General features: G+C 39.3%; 1 protein-coding gene across 1 annotated transcript in view; it reads left to right on the top strand.

Moving 5' to 3' along the window:
- Positions 1 to 5,234: 5,234 nt before the first annotated feature.
- Positions 5,235 to 21,703, top strand: part of ANK3 (ankyrin 3) — a gene marked incomplete at its 5' end in the record, with an annotated part of 210,121 nt that continues 193,652 nt past the window's right edge. The window contains one exon of the mRNA XM_082486798.1: positions 5,235 to 5,348. Within this exon, the coding sequence (XP_082342924.1) occupies positions 5,235 to 5,348 (114 nt within the window). The remainder of the gene's footprint in view (positions 5,349 to 21,703) is intronic.

Here is a 21,703-nt window from a genome sequence, read left to right as displayed (position 1 = left end):
GTGTTGGGTTTTTTGTCATTTACAATTTTCACCATTTCTACTTAAATTTTCGCTGAGGGCAGCAGGGTCATTTAAGAAGTAGTAAGCCTCTTGGTAGGACAGTACAAATGCCCTCAGCTTCAAATATCTGGCCATTATCACTGCATCCCTGAATTTCTGTCATTTCCGAAGGTTTTTTTTAAGCCGTTGTGCCCTAAAGAAGTCAAATAAGAAATAAAACATGATCCAATAAAATTCCAAATTTCATACTGTAAGTTCAAAGAAGGGGTAAGCACTATAAAAGTGGTCTATAAAATGCAATTTAGAAATTTCCCTTCTCTCCGTGTAGTGCATGCATCCCTTTCAGATTGTCATGTTTCCTCAGTTTCTCTGAGAGAGATTGTTATTGGGATTGAAAGCAGAATTCTGGTAGAAGACGCAGGTGGTGGGGGAAACTCAGTGCAACAAAACAGAAGGGCAAAACAAGCCTTAACTTTTCTTCTTTTCCATTCATTTGCTACTTAGTGACCTCGATTTTCTATGTTTGGAGATGGGTCCATCCTGCCCTGACATCAGTTGTGTGAAAGGGAGATAAACTAGATGCTAAATAAACTTTAGGTCTTGGTCGGTTTGGTTTTTTTCATTTGTTTTTCTGAGACGCAAGGCCTGCTAGTCTAATGTGTGAACAGACAAATCTTATGAAACTCCATTAAAGGGTTCTTTTATGAATTAACTAAGCTTCACTAGGCATTTTTTTTTAAACCAGAACTCTTATGTCTTCTGCTTAGTCTTCTCCTAAAGTGTTATTTTCATGAATTGGTAAATTGATATTGCCCTTATTTATAGTATGTCTTGTTCTTCTTTCTCCTCTTTCTCTTCTCACTTCCACTGCTTTTCTCAGCAAAATAATCCAGAGCAGGGCTATAGAGGCAGGAAGATAAACTCCCCTTCTGCCTTTTATCATTTGTTCTGTATCAGATAACTCAGAAATTAAGAATTTAATAAGAGTAACCTAACAAATATAGGGTTTGTTTTTCTTCGTGTTTTCCTTTCCTATGCTCTCTGCTCTTTCTGTTCTACCTATAACGCTTATTTTCATCTTTGGGAAAATGTAAACATACTTTGTTTACCAGTAAGAGTTGTCATAGTGACCTTCTAGCACTGTGTGTGATTGTAAGCCTTTTTTGATCCATAGTGATCTAAATAGTGTAAATGTTGAATGTTTGTATGGTGTTCTATTTTCCCTAAAAAAACTTAGATTTTCATAGATCTACTTTTTTGCATATTCTTGTAAACTAATATTTTAATGATTGTCTCATCTTTTTGTGCTGCATTATTATTTAAAATAAATGTAAAAGTGATGGTACTCTCTTTGTTCCATAAGCTACTGACTAATTGATAAATTAACTCCAATAATTAGATCACAACACTTTTTCACCGCCTATAACTTCTTGTGTTTTTTCGAGATCTGTTTCAATGTTGTGTGCTAATGCTGTTTTGCAGTCTCTCATGAGTCTTATTTTAACAGTGGCACTAGCAGGTTAAACTAAACTAAATGACACACTTCACTTTCAAGTTGATAAAATCACTTCCCAGCCATAATTACAACTTTGTGAGAAGAGGAAGCTAAGTAGATGTTATCCTTGTGCTCACAGAAAGTGTAAATTTCCCATTGTTCAAGTGAGATACAGTTTATCATTCCCTGTAACTTTATCAGGACCCTATGGATTGTGCTGAAACACTCATTGGCATTTCATTAACTTTGTAATTAAGGGTGAAATCAAATAGCTTAATTATTTTACTAAGTCTGAAAAGAAGCAGTTAATGAAGTTTTCCTGTACCTAATTCCCCTGAAGTGAGTTATGACATATCTGGCATGAAAACCTTCACACTTAGTCCAACATTTGTCTGGCAGTGCTCTATCACCTTCCAGTGAATGATGCCAGTTCACCATTTCCCCAAAAGCAGAAGTTGTACACATACAGTCTTTTTTCCACAGGGGTCTGAATCTTTTACTCACACCTTTTCTGTTTGAGACTGTTCCAGCCTGCAAGCTACACAAAATCTTCCTAGCATTGCTCCAACTACAAAGGATTTTTTTTCTGATAGTTTCTTTACTAGCTAAGACAGAATTTCTCACAATCCTAGCTTGAAAAGGCATTTTTGCTTCCTGAAATCTAATTCAGGAGGAGTTTGGACTCTGCAGTTCAATATTATGCATATTGTAATATGCATAATAAAAACATGTACATGTTTGGTCCAGTTGGTTAGTTACCTGAAAAAATACTTGGGATGAAGCAGGCTTGACAGATAAAATCCTTGCACTTATGCATATCTCAAAGGATTGGGTGAGCTCACTTATTACCCTCATTTGTTAGAATTCTTCTCATAAATAATAATTTGGGCTGCTTTCTACCTGTGTAGAGTATGGCCTGTGCATATGGTGGCATTAGGACTTCCACCCTGCATATGTGCATATTATTCTCTGGGCCAACATTTTTAAAAGTATGCTTCAAGTATTTTAAACGTATAACACTTTATAATACATTATTTGTATTTCCATTTAATGAGGTTAGGCATAAATTTAATGAGGTTTAGGCATAAATTACAGGCTAGTATGGTTAAAAGGTTTATGGAACATCACAGGATTAGCTAGCAAGCGGTGAATGACAGCAGCATTCACTTCATTTGTGGCTCGAATAAGAAGTTGGTTTCCTAAGGCAAAGGCTCATGAGTCTTCTAAATCCGGCTGGAAGTGTGCTGGGAATAAAAGGGATTCAACTCCTACTGAATTTTGTTGAATCCATTTACAGTTCTGGTTCGGCTGTATTTTCTAAGCACTGCTAATAACTGTGTTCTGTCAGACAGGGGAACTAACGTCAACTTTATTTTACAGAGAAAGAACTGAGCTTCAGAGAGAATAACTGCCAAGGTCATGCAGGCAGTTTGCGAGCTAGAAAGTGAAGCCTTGGCTGCTTTATCTTTGCTTTTTGTTTTTCCCCCTTTTTTTAAACAAGCACAGGGCAGTCTTCTGTTTCCTGCTGCAACTTGGTATTTTTTCCACCAGCCTCCTTGAGATACCTTCTCCAGCCCCCTTAAATCAGCAACTTTGCCCAGTTCCCTCTCCAGTAGGGCTCCTGTGGTACAATAGAGACTTCTCACGGGTGCCCTGCGCTTCGCTGAAGAGCTGGGCCAAAATCCAGATACCTGCCTGAATGTGGCCTTTGACTGCTTGCAGTTATGCTCCTTGCTTTACAGTTGAAAACATGCTCTGGGCGTCCTTCGGGTATACTCTGCATCTCTAAAAATAGAAATATGCTTATTCAAGCTTCTATAGCACATGGAGAAGTGGGAATTTACTACTTCTGGTTCAAAACCAGCCATTGCCCAAGTGCAACATTCCTCTTTCCACAACTTTTCAAAGACGGCATTATATAAGTCTTCAGAAGTCTTTCAGATGTGTTGCGTGGGGGGGTGAGTAGGGAGAGGTATGTGGTGGTGTGTAGGTACAGGGAGTTTTGGATACAGACAGAAACCTGTGATTTTATTGCATCAGGAAGAAAGGTCCCTAAGGTCACATAACTGTGATCTCCATCCTCGAGCACTTCTTAAAAGTCATTCCAAAATAAACAACTCTCTTAACCTGGTTTGTTAGCCTGTGAAGAGTAGACAAACAGTGCATTATGTGCTGCCTTTTGGATAACATACAGTGTGTTCAAAATAGTTTCTTTTGGAGATTTAAAAGGTTATTTTACTTTTAACCATGTTATGGAGGCATGTCACTTACTGGACCTCAACAACCTGGATTCAGAAAAAGTCTTGCAAATTCAGGGGAAGAATACTTACAACCTCATGAGACCTCTCTGGATTTTCTGCTACACTACGAAGATTCAATACGGTTTGGCTGACTGCACTTCAAATTTAAATTTACTTTTTTTTTTTTTTTTTTTTTACAGCACAATCTGTTTTTTCCTTCTGGAAAGAAATGCTAGTATCATGTAAAATACACCGGTTTCACTTGTGGAGACTTTTGATTCTTATCTGAAAGAAATCAGACTGCCTTAAAACACTTATCTTCATTACTGCGAAGTACACTACTAGGAATACTGGGAAAGGTTAAAAACAGCAATCTGAAGGCAAGCTGCTGATTGTTCATATCTGTGTAGAAAAAAAAAATATGGTTCCTTATTTACTAGATGCTTGCTCTGTGCTCCTCCTAGTAAAAGATCCTCCTGCAGGCCTTAATACTGCTGCTATTTTACCTCCCATAATGAATATTCAAAAGCTGCAGTCATTGAGGACTCAGGTGGCAAAAATAGTAAGATGATTGAAGCAAGCCTTGACATAAAAGCCTAAAAGTACATTTCCAACTACATGGAAATAGTGCCGATTTCCCTTTCTGACCACGTAAAAGAACAGTGCCAGGAAATCTCCTATGAATTAAATGCCTGTTTCACACACTAGTGTGATCACATCTTTCTTTCTGTATGATATGTTGTAATAAGTATGTTTAAAAAAAAAAAAAAAAAGGAAAAAAAGACAACAGGGCTTTCTGTAATCCTCTCACAAAATGTATTGGAATTGAAAAATGGGTATAAAGGACACACTGTTAAGATATGGCAATGCATGCATTGTTTTCTACATAATGCGGTCAGGGTCTCCATGGTAAAAAGAAATTTTTATTTTATTTTTTGTCACCATCAGCAGTTAACCTAAAGTAGGAGCTGCTCCATTTCATTATAGGTTAAATGGCTTACCATACAAAAATAGCTGAGAAATGTACATCATTAACACTGCATTTTTTAGTAGGTTTTAAAAACATGCTTTAGGATTAGTGAAGAAAATACAAGACAGTGTATGTTATTGTTCTGGAATATTTTTTAATAGAAAGCGCTCCTTTTCAGCATTCCCCCTTCAGTGGAGTCACTTAGACACTTCCAGCTGGTGGCAGGGGATACAGCCATAATACAGCTTTCTCTGTCCCAGCTGTCTTTTTCATTACGTTAAATGCATTACGATGGCTGCACTGTTTTATAAAGCTTCAGGTACAGAAAGGTATAGGAAGAAATCTGCAACTGTGTATTTTTGTAATGACTGCAAGCTTCTGTGAGATCTCTGAATCCTGAATGTGTTCCTGGCTCTAGTCACAGATTTCCTTCCAATCACTGGAACATTTGCTGTAAGGGCTGGCTAAAGGTGCCCGAGGAAATCACCTTTTACGAGGGAGCGTTGTTGTAAAGGATTTTTAATGCATTATGGCTCACGCAGCATCACAGTTAAAGAAGAACCGGGATTTAGAAATTAATGCTGAAGAAGAAACTGAGAAAAAAAGAAAACACAGGAAAAGATCCCGGGATCGGAAGAAAAAGGTATCTAGATCCGTGCCAAATTCTGACAGGGATTCTTTTGTTTTAATTTTCTTACCTTTCTATTGAAGTATCAAAGCTCGTTCTTGTGTGTAACTTGGTAGCTGTCGGAATAATTTAACGTTGTAAAATAGCATTGATAACCACGGCTGTGGGGTTTGCAAAGCAATTGAATGTTTAATTGGATATTAGTTGATTGCAGTGATGATGCAGAAGGTGTGCATTCATTTCCCAGAAAAATCACTTGTGTTACCGTGATATGCAAACTGTCTGTGAGTTGAAAATAGTTTGTAACCATGATGTGAGGGTAAATGCTGCGCTTTCTCATAGGTTTAACAGCATAATAGTTTAGCCTTATGTACATGCACTTAAGGGGATGTGTGTGGAGGCAGATTTTTTTTTCTTTGTGTTGGGACTGTGTCACATGTTTGGCTTCTGAAACATCCATTTTTGGGATAATGTTACAGAAATAAGGTGTTTCGGTGTTTTGTTTGTTTCCTAAGGGTGAGCTGTTTTACAGAATTGAGCTGTAACAATCTGTTATTAGCAACTTTCTTTTGTTAGGGAAAGATGTGACTGAGATCGAAGAGCCTGGTTTTTCTCTGCTGTAGATTTGTCTTAGCTGCAGAAAACCCTCCAGCACACTAGGATCCGAGAAATTCAGTAGGCACTGCATTGCTCATTGTTCAGTTCAGGAGCCTCTATGTGATTCCAGTCTTACTCTTTCTCTCTAAGATATAAAGCAAAATAGTTATAGTTTGTGGCATAACGACAGATAAAGAGGCCAGCCACTTTGGCAGCCCTGTGGATACGTCCTTAAAAATGACACCTTGTACTCTGCTCCATAGAAATAAGGCCCTGCCATGATTTCTTGTCATTGGCTGTATTTTGTTATAATTTTCCAAGAACAAATCTAGAAGCCGGTTGTCTTAACGGAAACCGGGTATGTAGTATTTCTGTGTGCCTTTGTGAAATCCCCCTAAGGGGGGATTGGATAATCTTCATGCGCTCAGAGAGGTGGTGCATGTGGTTCCTAAATGACATGTAGATTTCCTCTAACATATGTGCATCTTTCGGTTGGGTGAGAGTCAGCATTTCCCTGCCCTTTTCCCTTTTTTTTTCTCTGCTATGGCAGTACTATACATAATGAAAAGCACTAAGAAGCCCACTGCCTTCTGTTCTGGTGAGCACATTAGGAGACTGCTTAGATGGCTGCAGTGAATGTACTGCAGCATGTTAACTGTAGGTATTTTTTCTGTCTGAATGCATACACAAAGATCTTCTGAAGCATCGTCCAATATAAAGGAAAGGGTGAAAATAAGATTCTGTCTTTGGGGATGATTTTGGGGCGCAGCTATTTGAAACCGGCCTGAATTAGAAGTATTTTTCTTGTCTGCTGTTTAAGTTATGTGCAGGTTGGTAATGTAGCTATCAGGGTTGGTGTGTGTCGTCCCCCCCAGCTGAAAATGACCACGGCAATTAAGAATTTTAGGAGCTGGCCTGTCAACCCATATTTACCTATGGCTCTCAGCGAACTCTACTCGTGATGCAGGAAGCCCACGTTGTACTTAATGTGTTCAAGTTTAACAATAGCGTGCCCAACCGTATCCATATACTGTCTTTGTTTGAGGGTGCTTTCTCACAGTTTGTAATTAGAACGATATAGAAGGGATGTGGCAGCGAGGGGCTCTTGATTCAGTGAGGTGAGACAATTGCTTTGTAGACAAAAATGCTTTATTGTTTATACAACACAGTGCTGTAGAAAGGAAATCTCTTAGCAACCGGAGTGGCACATGGATAAATATCAACCTATTAAGCTCAAATTTGTGGATTTTTTTCAGTGTTTTATTTCTGCATTTTAATAGTGAGATAAAATAGATAGCTTTTGCTCCACAAAAGGCTTTTGTTGGGTTCCTCCTCCCCACCCCCCACCCCTTTCGTGTCACACTGGAATTTGGTAGCTTATTCCAGTTTCTTTCTGGGTTTCCTTAGGACTATGCAGATTCGGGGCATGTAGAGGCTCTGTCTAGTAGGAGAATGGAGCAAAAAGCAGCAATTGCTTCACTTAAAATTTATACATCTGGGCATCAGTCTTCTCATAGCGAAGATGTGGTTTTGCCACCCAGTACATGGGGCGTAGGAAGTCCAATAATTGTCGTTTGCCATTTTGTACTTTCCTGACTATTTAAAACATTTTCCCCCCAATTTTTCCACTATGAGTTGTGAGTCACTTCTTGTTCCTCTGCACCACCTACAAGCAAGCAGTACTTGGGTTTTTTTTTTGTTGATCACATGATACTGCACAAAGCTAACCCTTTGCTTAAGCAGTATACAGAAATATCCTTTAGGGTCTTCCAATCACATTGGAACAGCAGAGAGTGCTAACGTTTCTGGATAATTTATACAGTAAGGAGACCTAAGCAGCCAATAGTTAGAAAGCAAGGCTGGTGGGAGCACCCAGTGTCCTAGACTTGATGATACCAGCAACGGTCATGCTGATTTATGTTCCTATTTAGTTTGAGGATTGCAGTCTGAGGGTAATATCTCACTACTTTTGACTGGTTAAGCAATTTACAGTGTAATAATGTTTCTGTTAAGGCTTGCTTCAATACTTGAATGAGAAAAATGACCTTTTTAAAAATATACACAAAACAAAACCCTGTGTTATATCCAATGCAGTTTAATTTCAAGGTGAGATATTTTCAAATCGCCGCACTTAGCTCTGTAGAGATTCTGTGCCCAGTGAGCCCACTGTGCTCTTTGTTTGCCTGAATTGAAGGCATTTCTGAAGGTTCAGAGCTTAAAGTTGTTTCACTCATGTAAGAGAAAGGGATGGGGCCAGGAAGCGAAGTGAGTACAGTGAAGGATCTGCATTATACAGGTTTCCCATTTATTCTGTGCAAGTTGATATTACAGCTTCAAGCAGTTCTGCCTCTGGATCGTTGTGCAGTGTCCTACACTCTAAATAGTTTGAGTACACCCAAGGGCAGACCTGAGCCTTAAATGGTATCACAGAACAAGCCAAACCACTCTTATTATTAAGTGATTGATAGGATGGCTTGCTTGATTCCTTATAGTGTGGCTCTGTCGTGCATAATTTGGTTTGTGAAAACTAGAAATTGTTTATTCTATGACAATGTCTGGAAATAAATTAGTTGCTTAGTTAGTGTGGTTCCTAAAATAAAGGTGAAATCTCTGAATTCTTTTTTGTGTTCTCTGTTTAGTACATAGTAGAAGAGAAGGGCAGGTCTTGGCATGTACTCAATGATTTATGTTTTATACAATATTCAATAGGACTGAAGTGGTTTCTATTTGTGTGTAGTGCTCATGAGCTAGCGTGTTCTTTGGGAACACAGAATAGCTTGATCATAATGCAAAGCCTGGCTGCTGCCATCTCTGAGATGTCAAAGGCTGTTGCTGTCACATCCTCTGCTGCCGCATACTTGCGGGCAGCAGGGAAGGTAATGGATACCAATGTCACAAATCCTGGTAATTTCATCATAAGGCTCCAGTGTTTGAAGGTTTTACCTAACAACTTTCAGGTATGCTGAAAATACTCGTCCTGCGATTTTCTAACTTTCTAAATTGAAATGCTGTGTCAGGAATGATCAACCTGTAGCTGTGCGGCTGTTCATGGGGGTTCAAGGAGCTTGTGCCTCTCCTGGGCTAGGCTGTGCTCCCAGCTGCAAGGGCTTGTGGGAGATGGCTTGGACTGCCCAAGTTAGCAGAGCTGGAAGCGCCTCCCAGGGGCAGTGGGACCCCAGGAGAGCATCATCATATCCTAGCTGTGAGACTCCCACTGTTTCCTTTCCCCTCAGCTCTCTCGGGGCTGTCGAGGTTTTCAGTACAAATCTCATGAGGTTGAACAAATTCACCATCTGCACCCACACAATTAAGCTGAGCAAAGGGTTGTGTGCAGACCAGCTTCAGTACAAGTGGCTTCTTTGGTTTAGTTCACAGTCATAATTAAACAGGTTTAAGGAAAATGGAGAATTCTGTCTCTGACAGGCACGTGATCCTGTGATGAACTGCCCTGTGGTTTAAAAAGCAATTCAGGTGGGAACTGGTGCAGTTTTCAGATGCAACCAAGCCTAGAAGTTATCAGGTAAAGCTTAAAATGTTAGTTTCAGGGCTTTTAACTCAGATACTTTTTATTTTTTTTAATCATGATTTCTAAACAAATGTCAGGATTAGCAAGGTCTGTTTCATGTATTCTGAACACTTGAACTTGACAGGTTAGGCACAAATGATTGTTCCTTAACTCATTTGTGTTAAGGCACAAACCAGGCAGATGTTGCTCTAACATTTGAGAACATGACCTATAGCAAATGAAAAGATGATGTGGATTAGGACCAGAAGGAAAAATTGTTGAACTCAGCAAATCTTTCCTAGGTACTAGGAAAACTTTGATCATATCCTTGATTTTGGACATGATGCTCTGTCAGAGTCAAATCTAATTAAATAATTGAAAGATTTTTTTGATAGATGTTATCGGGCACTTGTGGATGGGGTACCTACTAGCAGTGTTGAATTATTACCAGCATGGGGTTTGGTGGTGAAAGAGTGTTTCTATTCAGCTGGAAAAACAATTCCTTCTTTGAAGATGACCCCCAAAGGAATGAAAAGATTGCACTGTATTGTGTGGGTAGCACTACAGCATCATTTGAAGTGGGCACTGCTCACTGTTACTTTGTTCTTTATAAACCCAGAAAAAAATTTGCACTGTTATACATTTACATTTTTATTTTGGCAGGTTTACAACCTTTTCCTCTTCACCTTCTTGATGCCTCAGGATTGTCCCATCATAATGGATGGCCATTAGTTGTAATGCAAATGTCAGTAAGCATAACCACGTTATGCTTAATGTTACCAGCCTGTGGTGGGAGGAGATGGGGAAGAGGGAGGACCTCGCCATTATAGGAGGATTGTGCAGTGACTAGATTTAGAGCTGGACTCTCAGTGAGTGTAAATCAATACTGTTTCAACTACCTGGTTGGTATTAATGGACTCTCTTATCCATCTGTTTTTTCTACCCAGGCTGGGTTTTATTTGTTTTTTGGTTTGGGTTTTTTTTTTTTTTTTGGGGGGGGGGGGGGGGGAGGGCAGGCAGCTGAGGGGAAAATACCTCTTCTAGGGAAAATGAATGCTTTTGAATCAAAAGAAAGTTAAATCACTGTTCACCAAACATCATCTTTGGAGAAAAAACAGCAACAACAACAAAAAACCCCTCTTTACATGATTATGAATATTCAGTTCTGTGCCCAAAGTCAAAGCACTGCTAATTTCAACCTCTTAACTTGTCTGAATTGTTGGTTTTAGGACAAGTTGATACAATTCCCTTTGGCCATTCACTAAATGTTTGTTACTGAGAACCTAAATATTTGTTGACTAGTGGAACTGACTAAGGACCTGCTAAAATTGAATGTTAGACTCAATCAGACCTAGTTTGACCGAAACAGGGGCTAAGAACTAAACTTTTCCTGTGTGTGATGTGGGTAGAGAAAAGAAATAGAGAAGAAAAAAAGTCTGAGTTGTGTATTTTTTTAAAAATTACTCAATTCCCATGTTGATTTGAATGGAAGTGTGGGTAATAAAGGACTGGATTTGCTGAAGTACCTCGTGCAGCTGTTTAGGCCACTGGTAATGTGGTAACAGGGATTTTCTGACTGGGGCAGTAGAGCTAGCGCAGGACTGCATTGTAAAGGCGAAGAGAACCAGGCCTTAAGCGTTTGATCTGGCCCAGCATGCCTGTCGAGTTGGAAACCTCTTAGGCCTTTTAGCAACTCTATGAAATAATGCCTCCTCGTTAGACTAGGATGTGTGGGTTGCCCGTTCAGGTAATGAGCTCAACTGAGACTTTACAGTTGCTTCACATTGTTCCTGACTTCAGTTATCTAACTTAGGCTATAGCCCTATATATTAAATGGAAAAAGATAGGTGCCTTCAGAGGATAATTCAGTGCATGTAAGTGAGACAATTTAAAGCAACGTCCTCATTTTCAAAGGTATTGAATATCCTCAAGCCGTGCAGCTTCAGCTGAGAGCTTTGGGCATTCTGCAGATCAGGCCCTGGCATCTCTGGTTTGGGATCGTATAACACTTTCTAAAAAATCGTTTTCATATGTCTGTTGCCTAAGCACTGTACTTGTGTGGAGCTCTGTGCCAGTGCTCTGCAAGGTGGCTAGTTAACGAATTCCATGGAGCAGGTCAGCTTTTGGGTTTTGTTTTTGTTTTTTTTTTTGTGTGTTTGGTTGTTTTTGTTGTTTTTTTATTTTTTTTTTTTTTACAAAAGTTGTTATCACTGTACGGTGACTTGAAAGGAAAATCCAACATAATGTTTCTTTAGTATTTATTCAAGTAAGACTAATGTGGATAGAAGAACTAGATTGAAATAAGATTGTTTTGCTAATTGAAAAGAAAATTTACTCTGGGATGAATTTATTTTTTAAAAATCATAATTTTGCCAATAAGCTGAAGTTCTCCGTTATTTACAGTCATGACTGTTTAGTAATGTGAATTTTTCCCACATGAGGTTGTTAGTGCTCCGAGATGTATGTAAACAGTTTAATGCCTTTGTATTATGTACCAGTTCTAAACCTTTATTTTGCCTTTGTAGCTGCAGAAAGATACAGGACATATTGTACTGTGTAGTCACCTTCATCTGTGCAGTATTTTAAGAAACTTTTTATGGCTTAATGACCTGAATGATATATTTTACCTAACTTGTTGGTTGTTCAGCTATGTCTTATTCACGATTTTGGATTTTAGTTCATTGGGTAGCTGAAGTGTCTAATGTATTATATGTTGTGCCATCCCAGTTATCAACTTCAATTCTTGTGTTGTTCATTTCAGTATCTTCCTAATTTTTCATTGAAAAGCATTAGTATGGGTTTTTTAGGTTAGTTCATTGTGCAAATTCTGAAATCCTACTTTATACAGAATATCTCTTACTCCATATTTATCCAACTGGAATTAATGGGACTTTATAGAAGTTGTTACTTCTGAGGCCTCTGTTAACATACCAATTGCTCATAAGCACAAGGAGGAAATGAAGGTCGGTACCTTAATGGGTATCCACTGCCCCATCATGGCAAGTTATACATATGCACTGTCTGCATTTGTTTTTCATAGGTTTGACATGACATATATCATAGTGCCTGGAGAAGGCTACCTCAACAAAAATCTCCAACAGCATTAAACTTGGTGTCTCTGGTGGCTCCATTTCTACTGGGAGCCAGGCAGGCTCCCAGGTGTGTCTGGTGCTTCAGCATAGAATTAGTTGTTTGTACAATACCAAAAAAACTGGGATCTTGTCACTTGATTCCCTTGTGAAGGAAGGGATACATGTGTCACTTTGATACCTGATCCAATGTCAGTGGAAATCCCTGCCTGCTTTCTGCAAAGAAGTCCTTGATGGCTTATATGTAGATTCTGAGCAGATTTCTGAACAGCTCTCAGTTTTGGTGCATATTGAGGGAAAATCACTGGTCACGAAATGAGCTTGAATTACAGTCATGTGTTCCACACTCATTTGTAATACCCCTTTAAGTACATATGCATATATGGGATAAGGGTATAATATGTCAAATGTTTCTATTTCTGTAGAATATGGATGGTATTTTTGAAAGCAGAAAAGTGGATCCTTTTTTTATGACATCTTGTGAGCTCAGCTGTGAGGTATAGCCCTATCCTTAACCTTGTGGCCTCTGCATTTGAAATAAGATGTTATTAAGTATCCAGGCTTGGCTGGAGTAAGAGAATTGGGAGGGAAGTCAGAAGAGAAGACAGGTAGTTGCGCTGTGAAAGGATTTCCTGGAGCTGCTGAAGTGGCTGTTTTTGCAGAAACTATTTTAGAAGATAGTACCATGATTATGCAAATCCTTGAACTCTGATAGACTACAAGCAACTAGTAACCAATCTGAATTCAAGTACTCTCATAGTTCACCGGGACTTGAGGAGTAGCCATGGGGTGTAACACAAATACTCTTCTCCACCAATGATGATGTGATCTGACGGTGGTCTTGTAAAGAGCTGCTTGCATGGCATCTTTGTGCTCTGATTGCAGAAGAGTTTGGGCTGAGTACAAAAACTTATACCGTCTACAAGTAACGGATTTATACACAGCAAAACAGATATGGAATGCATGTACTATGTGAGTGAGTTTGTGTGTGTGCAGGGCAAGAGCAGGAGGGCAGGTGGTGGTCAGGCATTTAGTTGTGACTCCTCACCTATGTGCTTTGCACCAGTCCATCTACAGCCCTTGAGTCAGGCATCTCCAAAGTGTCTGTGCTTCCCACGGTGGGTCTCCATCTGTGTTCAGGAGCACTTATACTGGGAGAAGTTGCATGGTGCTGTAGGGGATTTAGTTTCAGAGGAAGCAGGTTCCCTTTGCTCTCGTGCAGTGGCTCTTGGAAAGTCAGGTTCAGCCTATTGCCAGTGCTGTTGGCTGGGCTGGATCCTTAGGGAGAAGTTGTCCACAAAGTTGTTAATGATGTTTTCAGAAATGTGCACTGTGTGGGTGTTTATAAATAATTTGTTTCTTCACTTATGTAATTTACAGTATGATTCTGTTTCATTTCTGTCATTGATTCGTAAAGGAATTACAATTTTTTTTTTTTAATGAAAAGAATTTGAAAGAGCAACTCATTAGGTAGAACAAAGTTAAGTGGTCTTTTTCAAACTTCTGCCACTTTTCTTTTGAAATTCTTCAAATGACAGCTTCACCGGGAATTTCTGCATTGTGTTCTGAATTCACAAAACTCCGAATAATTCACAAGTTAGTGCAGTTGTTGATATCTACCTTTCAGTTAGAGCATGCTGATTTCTATATTCTAAGGAGCTTTCCTTAAAGGCAGTATTAAAGTAAGAAGTCACAGTGATGCTATCCTGTCTGTACCCCCTAGGAATTCATAATTTTACCTATCCTATTTGGTGTTGGTAAAAGATACGGTTGTGGAATTCACTTTCTGTTCAGCACATGGGTTCATTTTCTTTTAAACGTCAGGACACAGAATAACACTGTTGCTGACTTCCTTCAGTTAAGCAGGATTGTCACAGCTAGCTGGGCAGTTGTCCTTCCCAGTGATGTGTCCCGTATGTTGTCCACAAGCTTACCAATCTGGAGATGGTCTCCAGTGTTCTCTGGGAACCTGTAGAAAAGCAGAGCTGTGCAATATCTACTGGATGGATATTCCCTCCACTTCCCAACATGAGTTTATGGGGTATTTTCCTAACAGAAGGCAAAAGTGGAACCGAGTCACTGACTGTAGCTAGCGGTGTATAACTTCCAGGTCATTTTTCCAGGGTTGTAATCAGAGTATCTTATAAATATAGGCATTCATAGCTTTAAATGAGATTCCTTCATAGGTTGAATAATTTTATTTTCTCCCACACAGCTTTTTTCTTTCTCCTATAACTGCATCACCACTCCTTCTGGACCCTGCCACAGTATCTCTGAAATTGCAATCATTTCCCATTCATTAATCACTAGCTTAATGTTTAGCATTTGCAACCATCTCATCAGCTGAATTTACCATTGGCCCGTGAGGAAATATCAGTGTCTGGGTGATCGGAGTCTGTAACCCGTTCTCCTGCCCCCTGGGGATTTGTATGAATCTACCAATCATCTCTGGTGCCAAGTGTAATGTTTTCATGCCCAAACTGTAGGAAAATTAATGCAGATATTATTCAGAAATAGACTGCTGACTAGACCTTGAAGCACAGGCAAATAAGCCTGGAGTGCTCTCCATGCCTGAGGGGAAAGATCCCCCAAGAGCAGAAAGATATGTACCAAGCACCTCATAGTGCAGCAAGGTAAAAAAGAGCCTCAATCTATGTGTGAGTAAATGCAGCATTTTCCTATAGCGCTGAGGATGCCTCTCTCAAAACAGGCTTTTTTTGGCCAGGCAGTAGCAGACAGTATGTTCTGGAGGGTGGCTGGCTGTGGACAGTTTCCTTTTTCTTGCACAAGGCTCTGAAAAGTTAAAACTTCCCATAGTGAAATATTGCTGAGAAGTGGGTGGGAAAGGCTTCATTTTTTACATTTGTACCATCTAAGCAAAGAAAACATCTTCAAGGAGGATCAGTGAATGCACTGGATACCTGCAGTCCTAGTTTTTCCTACCACTTGATTTAATTTGAAACCACCAGCACTTTGAAGCTGTTAAGCATCAAAATTCTGATAACTAAAGACTGCTGTTTTTTCTACCAGTCTGAAAAGATTAAAAAGAGGTTGAGAGGAAAACATCTCTCATGACAGTGGGTGCACAATCAAAGTTTCTAAGTAGGGCAGCCTGAGGAACAGCCAACGCTTTTTAACAGTTATGGGAAAGTGTATGTTGTTTGATGTTCCTATCTGATATTTTCCCGTCTACCTTTTTTGTAAAATCAGAATGTCTGGTTATGCTTAAAGAAGGCTTAATAAATGTTTTGCACACTCAGCACACACTACCCACGTAAAAGATAAAAGTATGCAAACTTCCAAGTCATCCAAGCAACAAACAAAGGGGCAGGGGGTTCTCCCACTGACTCTTCCAGTTTGATCTTAAGCAGTTTATTTAATCTCTGGTTTTCCTCTCTGTAAAATAGCGCCATGTTTTTCTTCTTGTCCATTTTAAGGACCTCTTTTCAAATGGCAAGCACTGACTATTTTTCTGGTTTTGATACAGAATATATTTTGCATGTCTTGCATAAGGACAATTGCTGCAAAATAAGGCCCATGCAGGATTTATAGGTTTTTAATGACCTCAGAGCTGCTCAGTGCTGCCCTGGTGTGTGACCTATTGGCTGTGCCCACAGCTCTCAGGAACATTTTTGCTGGTGTCTTGCCATAATTCTGGAGGAGAAATGTGGTTTTTAAAGAAGTATACGCTTTTTAAAAAGCTTTTGGCAGAGAGGAAGCACGCATGGTAACAATTCTAATTATGGCCCTTGGTATTCAGTATAAATATCCAATTTACTGTTATTTAGATTAATTTTCTTTTTTACAGTATACTAAGCTATTGGCTAAAGGCTGTTTTAGAACGACTGATCATACTAGTTAAGTTGCAGATAGAAATGTGTGTTGTTGACAAGGAATTTGTAAAGCCCTTTCAGAATTGTTTCTGTTTAGCCCACCCAGTATACAGGAAAATTGCCCAAATCCTGGTTTTAGAAGCGCATGAGTTTAATCTAAAATGGCTAAATGTAGTGTATTCTATAACGTTGTATGTATCTTCTTGTTGACCTACGTGCCTGTTATCCTTGAAGCTAAACTCACTGAATTGTGGTCAAGTCATAGGTCCGATTATAAGAACCACTGAACATATGCAATAAATTCAGCTTGAAAGGCCACATGCACAATCTGCCTTGGGTTGGAAAGCCAAGAGATGCTGTGACCAAACAAGATCCGCAGGGAAGCTGTTCAAAATTGTAGCCCTTTGTTCCCAACAGCAAAGCTGCCCCTTTCTCCTTGTTTACTACCGAATGCAAATGAGCAAACAAAGCTGGTGCACTTTTAAAACAAGTCGATTTAAAGGAAGATGAGAAAAAAGGAATGAGAACGTCAAAAAGGGCCTTGCTCTTGAAAGAGGGGCAACGATTAAAGGGGAGAGACAGGAGTGATTGGGGCAGCTGACCCAGAAGTTTGGGTTTATTTTGGCTGTAATTAGTTGCTGGGAGATGAACCCCTGGTTCTGAAGAGCTCCTTATTCACCCGCAATATTTTGCCCCGAGCTGAGTCAGTAGATAAAACCTGGGAGAGGAAGAAGCAGAATAGGAGAAAGCCAGCAAAAATCCAGTCTCTGCTGGGGACTGGGCTCCAAACCCTGCTGAGTTCAGGGACGCCTGCGGTTCCTTTCAGGACAGTGCAGACAGGCTCTATGAGCAGTAAAGGTGATGTATGGCTGATAAGATGGCTAAGGGGATGGCTTTCTTCCCTGAGAGCATCAGCCGTACTGCAAGCGAGCAAACACAGTGCTGCCTGCAGGGCTGCTGCTCTGTGACTGCATTGCTGCCATGGGACTGCAGTTGTCCTTGTGAGCCTCTCCTCCCCAAACAGAGATGCTGTCTTGTTAGGGGAAGAAATTCAGGCATCGAAGCAGGCAAAAAGATAAAAACCCTCTAGATTTATAAAGCAGGGTGAGAAATTTAATTGGTTGGAGGACATTCAAGAGATGGCATCTGATTAAGTCCTTAAAAAGATAAGATCTCTTATCCATTTGCCCGGTTGCATGAATTTATACTGTGGATATGTAGCCTAGTGCTTTGTCAAGGTCCACATACAGAGAGGTAACCGCAAATTAATCAGGGCTTGTCAGTTTTAAAATATTTCTGGTACAAATTAGAGCAATTCATTTACGCCTACAAAATAGCAATTGTTCCCTAAAATAGCAATCTGCTAACTAATTTTTTTTTTTATTCTTAAAGTTTAGGGGTGAAAACAAAATTCAGCTTCATGTCTTTCTGTGTGTTTCTTTTTCATTTGCAGTAAAATTTTCTCACATTTTCTTGACAAGTCAGAATCTCTGTCCTAGTTTTCACAAGACGTGCTCTCTGTGCCTGCCTGTTTCCTAGAAAATAGTTGCCTGAAAAAGGAGCAAAGGTAATATCGCAAAAGAAAAATAAAGCCACAGATAATATTTATATTCAAACTAAACAATATGTTAGGGAAAGATTGAGGAAATATACAAAGAGAAAAAAAAACAACTGGTGAGTGAGTGTGGGGAGATCGCAAAGCTAGCCAGCGAAAGCCCTGCCAGAGCTTTTGGAGGCTTCTGACTGGAACTTTGCAATACATTGGGTCTTCCCATGTATTCAGTTTTTTCTGTATTATTCAAAATGGCAATTTTTATTATTTTTTTAAAATACATTTGTTAACTAGCAGCACTTTATTTTGTTAATATGTTATTTTATGCATTTATTGTTCAGATGAATATTCAGTCCATTGCCTCTCAGATAGTTTTGTTCATGCAGACATAAATTGAATATATGAAGTGTTATTAACATGAGGGTTGCCTGGAATCAGTTTTATTTCACGGGTAGCCGGTTACTGTGGTTCAGTAAATGCGATTGTCTATAGTTCTTATACTTGGCAGTTACAGATTAGAGCTACATAGCTTAAGGGAGGACTTGCTAGCAGTACATTTAGGTTTTATATGTAGCAACCTTGTTTTGAATTCGTCCTGCTGTTTGATAAAGAGACATTAATGGCTGCTGAGGGGAAGAGTGGTGGCAAAAGAGGACAAGGTCAGAGGTAACTCGGAGGGAGTGTATTAACCAGCCTCAGAATGACAACACGGACTTTTTGCAAATCGCACCACCAGAACGTTTAATACCAGATCAGTGATGGTAATGCTGGATTTCCGACTTCCTTCTGTAATGAGAAAAGGGCAGTTATATTTTGTGGGAGACTCTGTTGATGATTGTCCTGGTGCTGTATAGTAACAGCCCAGTGAAGTCAGTGGAGGAAAAAGCTGGTCCTTCAGCCTTGCGTTGTTAACGTACTGCTGGTATTTTAGAGAATATTTTTCTTCTGTTCTGATGTATTACAAACATTAAGATTTCACTTAAAAAGATGCTGCATGTCTTTAAGTCTAGTTACATTGTACTTGGAATGACTTTTAAAAACATTTGATCCATGGGCCATGGCATTGTTGCCTTTCCTGAATGATGCTGCCAAATGCAATGGGAGAGCACGTTGGAGGAAGTCAAACCACTTGGAGCATAGCCTACAAAATGAGGGGAACTCACCTATCTTATCAGAAAGAGGGACTTAAATAAATCTTTCCCTCCAGAGAACTAAGTTCTTTTGCATTAAATGAAGGAAAGGTTCTCTTTGCTTTGATTTTTAAAACCTCTAGCTGCAAACGCTGTATTAGGTGTTGCAATTTAAATGCACAGGGAAAAATGATGCTATGTGCTGGCCACAGATTTCAGTTTTCAGAAAGCAAAATATTTTGCAACTCAATAGGCTGATCAGCTTTGTGTTGAGTTGAACCGAAAGAAAAACTTCGGGCAGCTTCTGTTTTTTAAATCTTTATTTAATTTTCACTTCTGCTCTCAGCCAGAAAAACACAATAAAAAGGTGCACTGTTGTTTCTCAGAGCTTCCAAATGACTAAGCATACTGCACCATAGTTTTGCTTCCCTTGTCTTGGGTCTGTTTAGTCAAAAGTGCTAAATATTCTGGCACTAATCCAGCAAAGTACTTCAGAGTGCACTTAAGTTTAAGCCTATTTGTAATTCAGTTGAGTACAGAGGGAGCACTGTGTGCTTAAAGCTGAGTCCAGTCTTAAGTGACTAGTTGAATGGTGCTTAGCCCATCAGAAGAGAAAGATTTTAGAAGAAAAGGTCCATCCTGAAATGCTATCAGTTATCCCAGCGCTGTGCAAACAAGGTTGGGTGTGAGCACCTGTGAGCTGGAGATCACATCAGTTACCTTAAATAGTGGATTGAAATAGTGGGGATTCTGATCAACTCTAAAACTTGGCATTTCAAAGACATTATTTTCTTTATAGGTGCTTTGTTTTTTAAACTGTGTTACCAATGTTTGTACATCAGTAAACAATGGTCAAACACTGACAGTGAGAAAACCTTGAGGAGAACAATAGCAAGTCCATTAAGGCAAGGAAGGCCACCTAGCGCTAAATTACAGCTGATAATTACACTCATATTATTGATTTAATCATGCTTATTAAGCAGCTAATTCACTCATTAATATGGCTGGTGTTACAGAGGTATTAATCCAATATGTAAAATGTAAGTATACAAATTTTCCTTTTGGCTGTTGGTTGTATGCTACAAACAAATGTAAATTAGGAACATAGTGGCCAAAGCCTAGCAACTAATTCAGGCCATTTTTTTCCGATGAGTTTCTTAATTTGAAAAATACAGAGTTTAATATCCTTAAAGAGACCAATCTGATTTAAGCTCAACCAAGTACTTAAGTCAATAACAAGATGAACACATTCTGAAAAATAATAATAATAATTTAAAAAGCGCCAAACAACCCATAAAATGCTGATTTAAATTTTGAAAATGGAAAAAATAAGTCACTCGAGAGCTTTGTTTTGGCATGTTGAGCCAAAGGATTTTATTTTAAAGTCTTTTGTTTTGAAATTCCTTTGCAAGTATTTTGGAATGCTGAAAATTCTGATTACAATGTGTCATTTATATTCAGCAACGGATTCCTAAAATAATCTCTGTGTAATGTGGTGGTTTTTTCCCAGGTTTTTTTTAATGCTGTGAGCAAAGGGAGCCATTTCAATCACTTACACTGCTCTCTTTGTGACAGCCTTCCAAATACATCATGACCCTATGGCAAATTCAGTCTTGTGAATAAACTATGAAGGATCAACTTGCGCTAAGACTGCAAGTGAAATGAAATACGAGCCCATGGTGATGGCAGTTAAGCACTGCCATTCTTGACACTGTCATTCTTGACACATCTGTGATTCTGGAGGCTCAACTAAGCAGTAAAATAGTTAAGTATCGGGGTTATTCAGATGAGCATGTTCTTTGTGACATTGCGCAAGTACGTCTCATCTTGTAAACTGGAGTAAGCTAATTTACTGAAGTGTTTTCCTAAATCCAGGAGTGAAACATGAATACTCCCATTATCATTAATGCAGGCATTTCATGCTGTGCGCTCTTTTAGTGGCTGTTCCATTCAACGTTTGCAATGGTATTGATACTAATTGTAAGTAACTAAAATCTGGGCCGCTTGCTTGAACTGGGAGTGAATTACGCACCTGGAGGTTCGAGGCCCTCCACATCCCCATCCCCTGCAGGGGAAGGCTTTGTACAGAGGTGGCTGTCAGGGTGAGGCCCAGTGCTAGAGAGAAACCCATCAATTCTGTAGGCCTGTTGATTTACACATGTGCGTTTCCTTTTTCAAGAGAACAGACAATTTTTTGATGTTTTGAAATCTTTTAAAAACTGGTTTAGGTCAATGGTTTCAAACCTAAGATTGCTAAGAAGACTATTTAAAATCACAGCTATTATCTATTTTAATTTCCTCTGCTGGTGAGTACCCCAAAACATTCATTATGTGGAGGGTATAATCTCTGAACAAATGACATGGTGGAATTAATGAACAATTAACTATGATCATACGTTATAAACAGAGCTGATTAGAATCCACACATGCCTGGGTTTTAGAAAGACTCTTTTGACTCAGCTTTGTGTTGCTGAGGTAGGACCATGCCGCTCTCATTTCTTATTCATTGTGTGAGCATAACATCATTTCCTCTGAGGTAAGGCTACATCTCTTAGTTTTCATGGCAACCAGACAAAGAATTCATCTATTCTTCAACTTCTATGTGTGGGGAGGGTAGGGGTGAGGAAAATAAGAATTCTTCTCGGTAATTTTCCTCTTATCTGT

Source organism: Vanellus vanellus (assembly GCF_965231255.1).
Source record: "Vanellus vanellus genome assembly, chromosome: 7".
NCBI classification, from domain to species: domain Eukaryota; kingdom Metazoa; phylum Chordata; class Aves; order Charadriiformes; family Charadriidae; genus Vanellus; species Vanellus vanellus.
The sequence above is the reverse complement of the archived record's forward strand: the minus strand, read 5'-3'. Positions and strand labels throughout refer to the sequence as shown.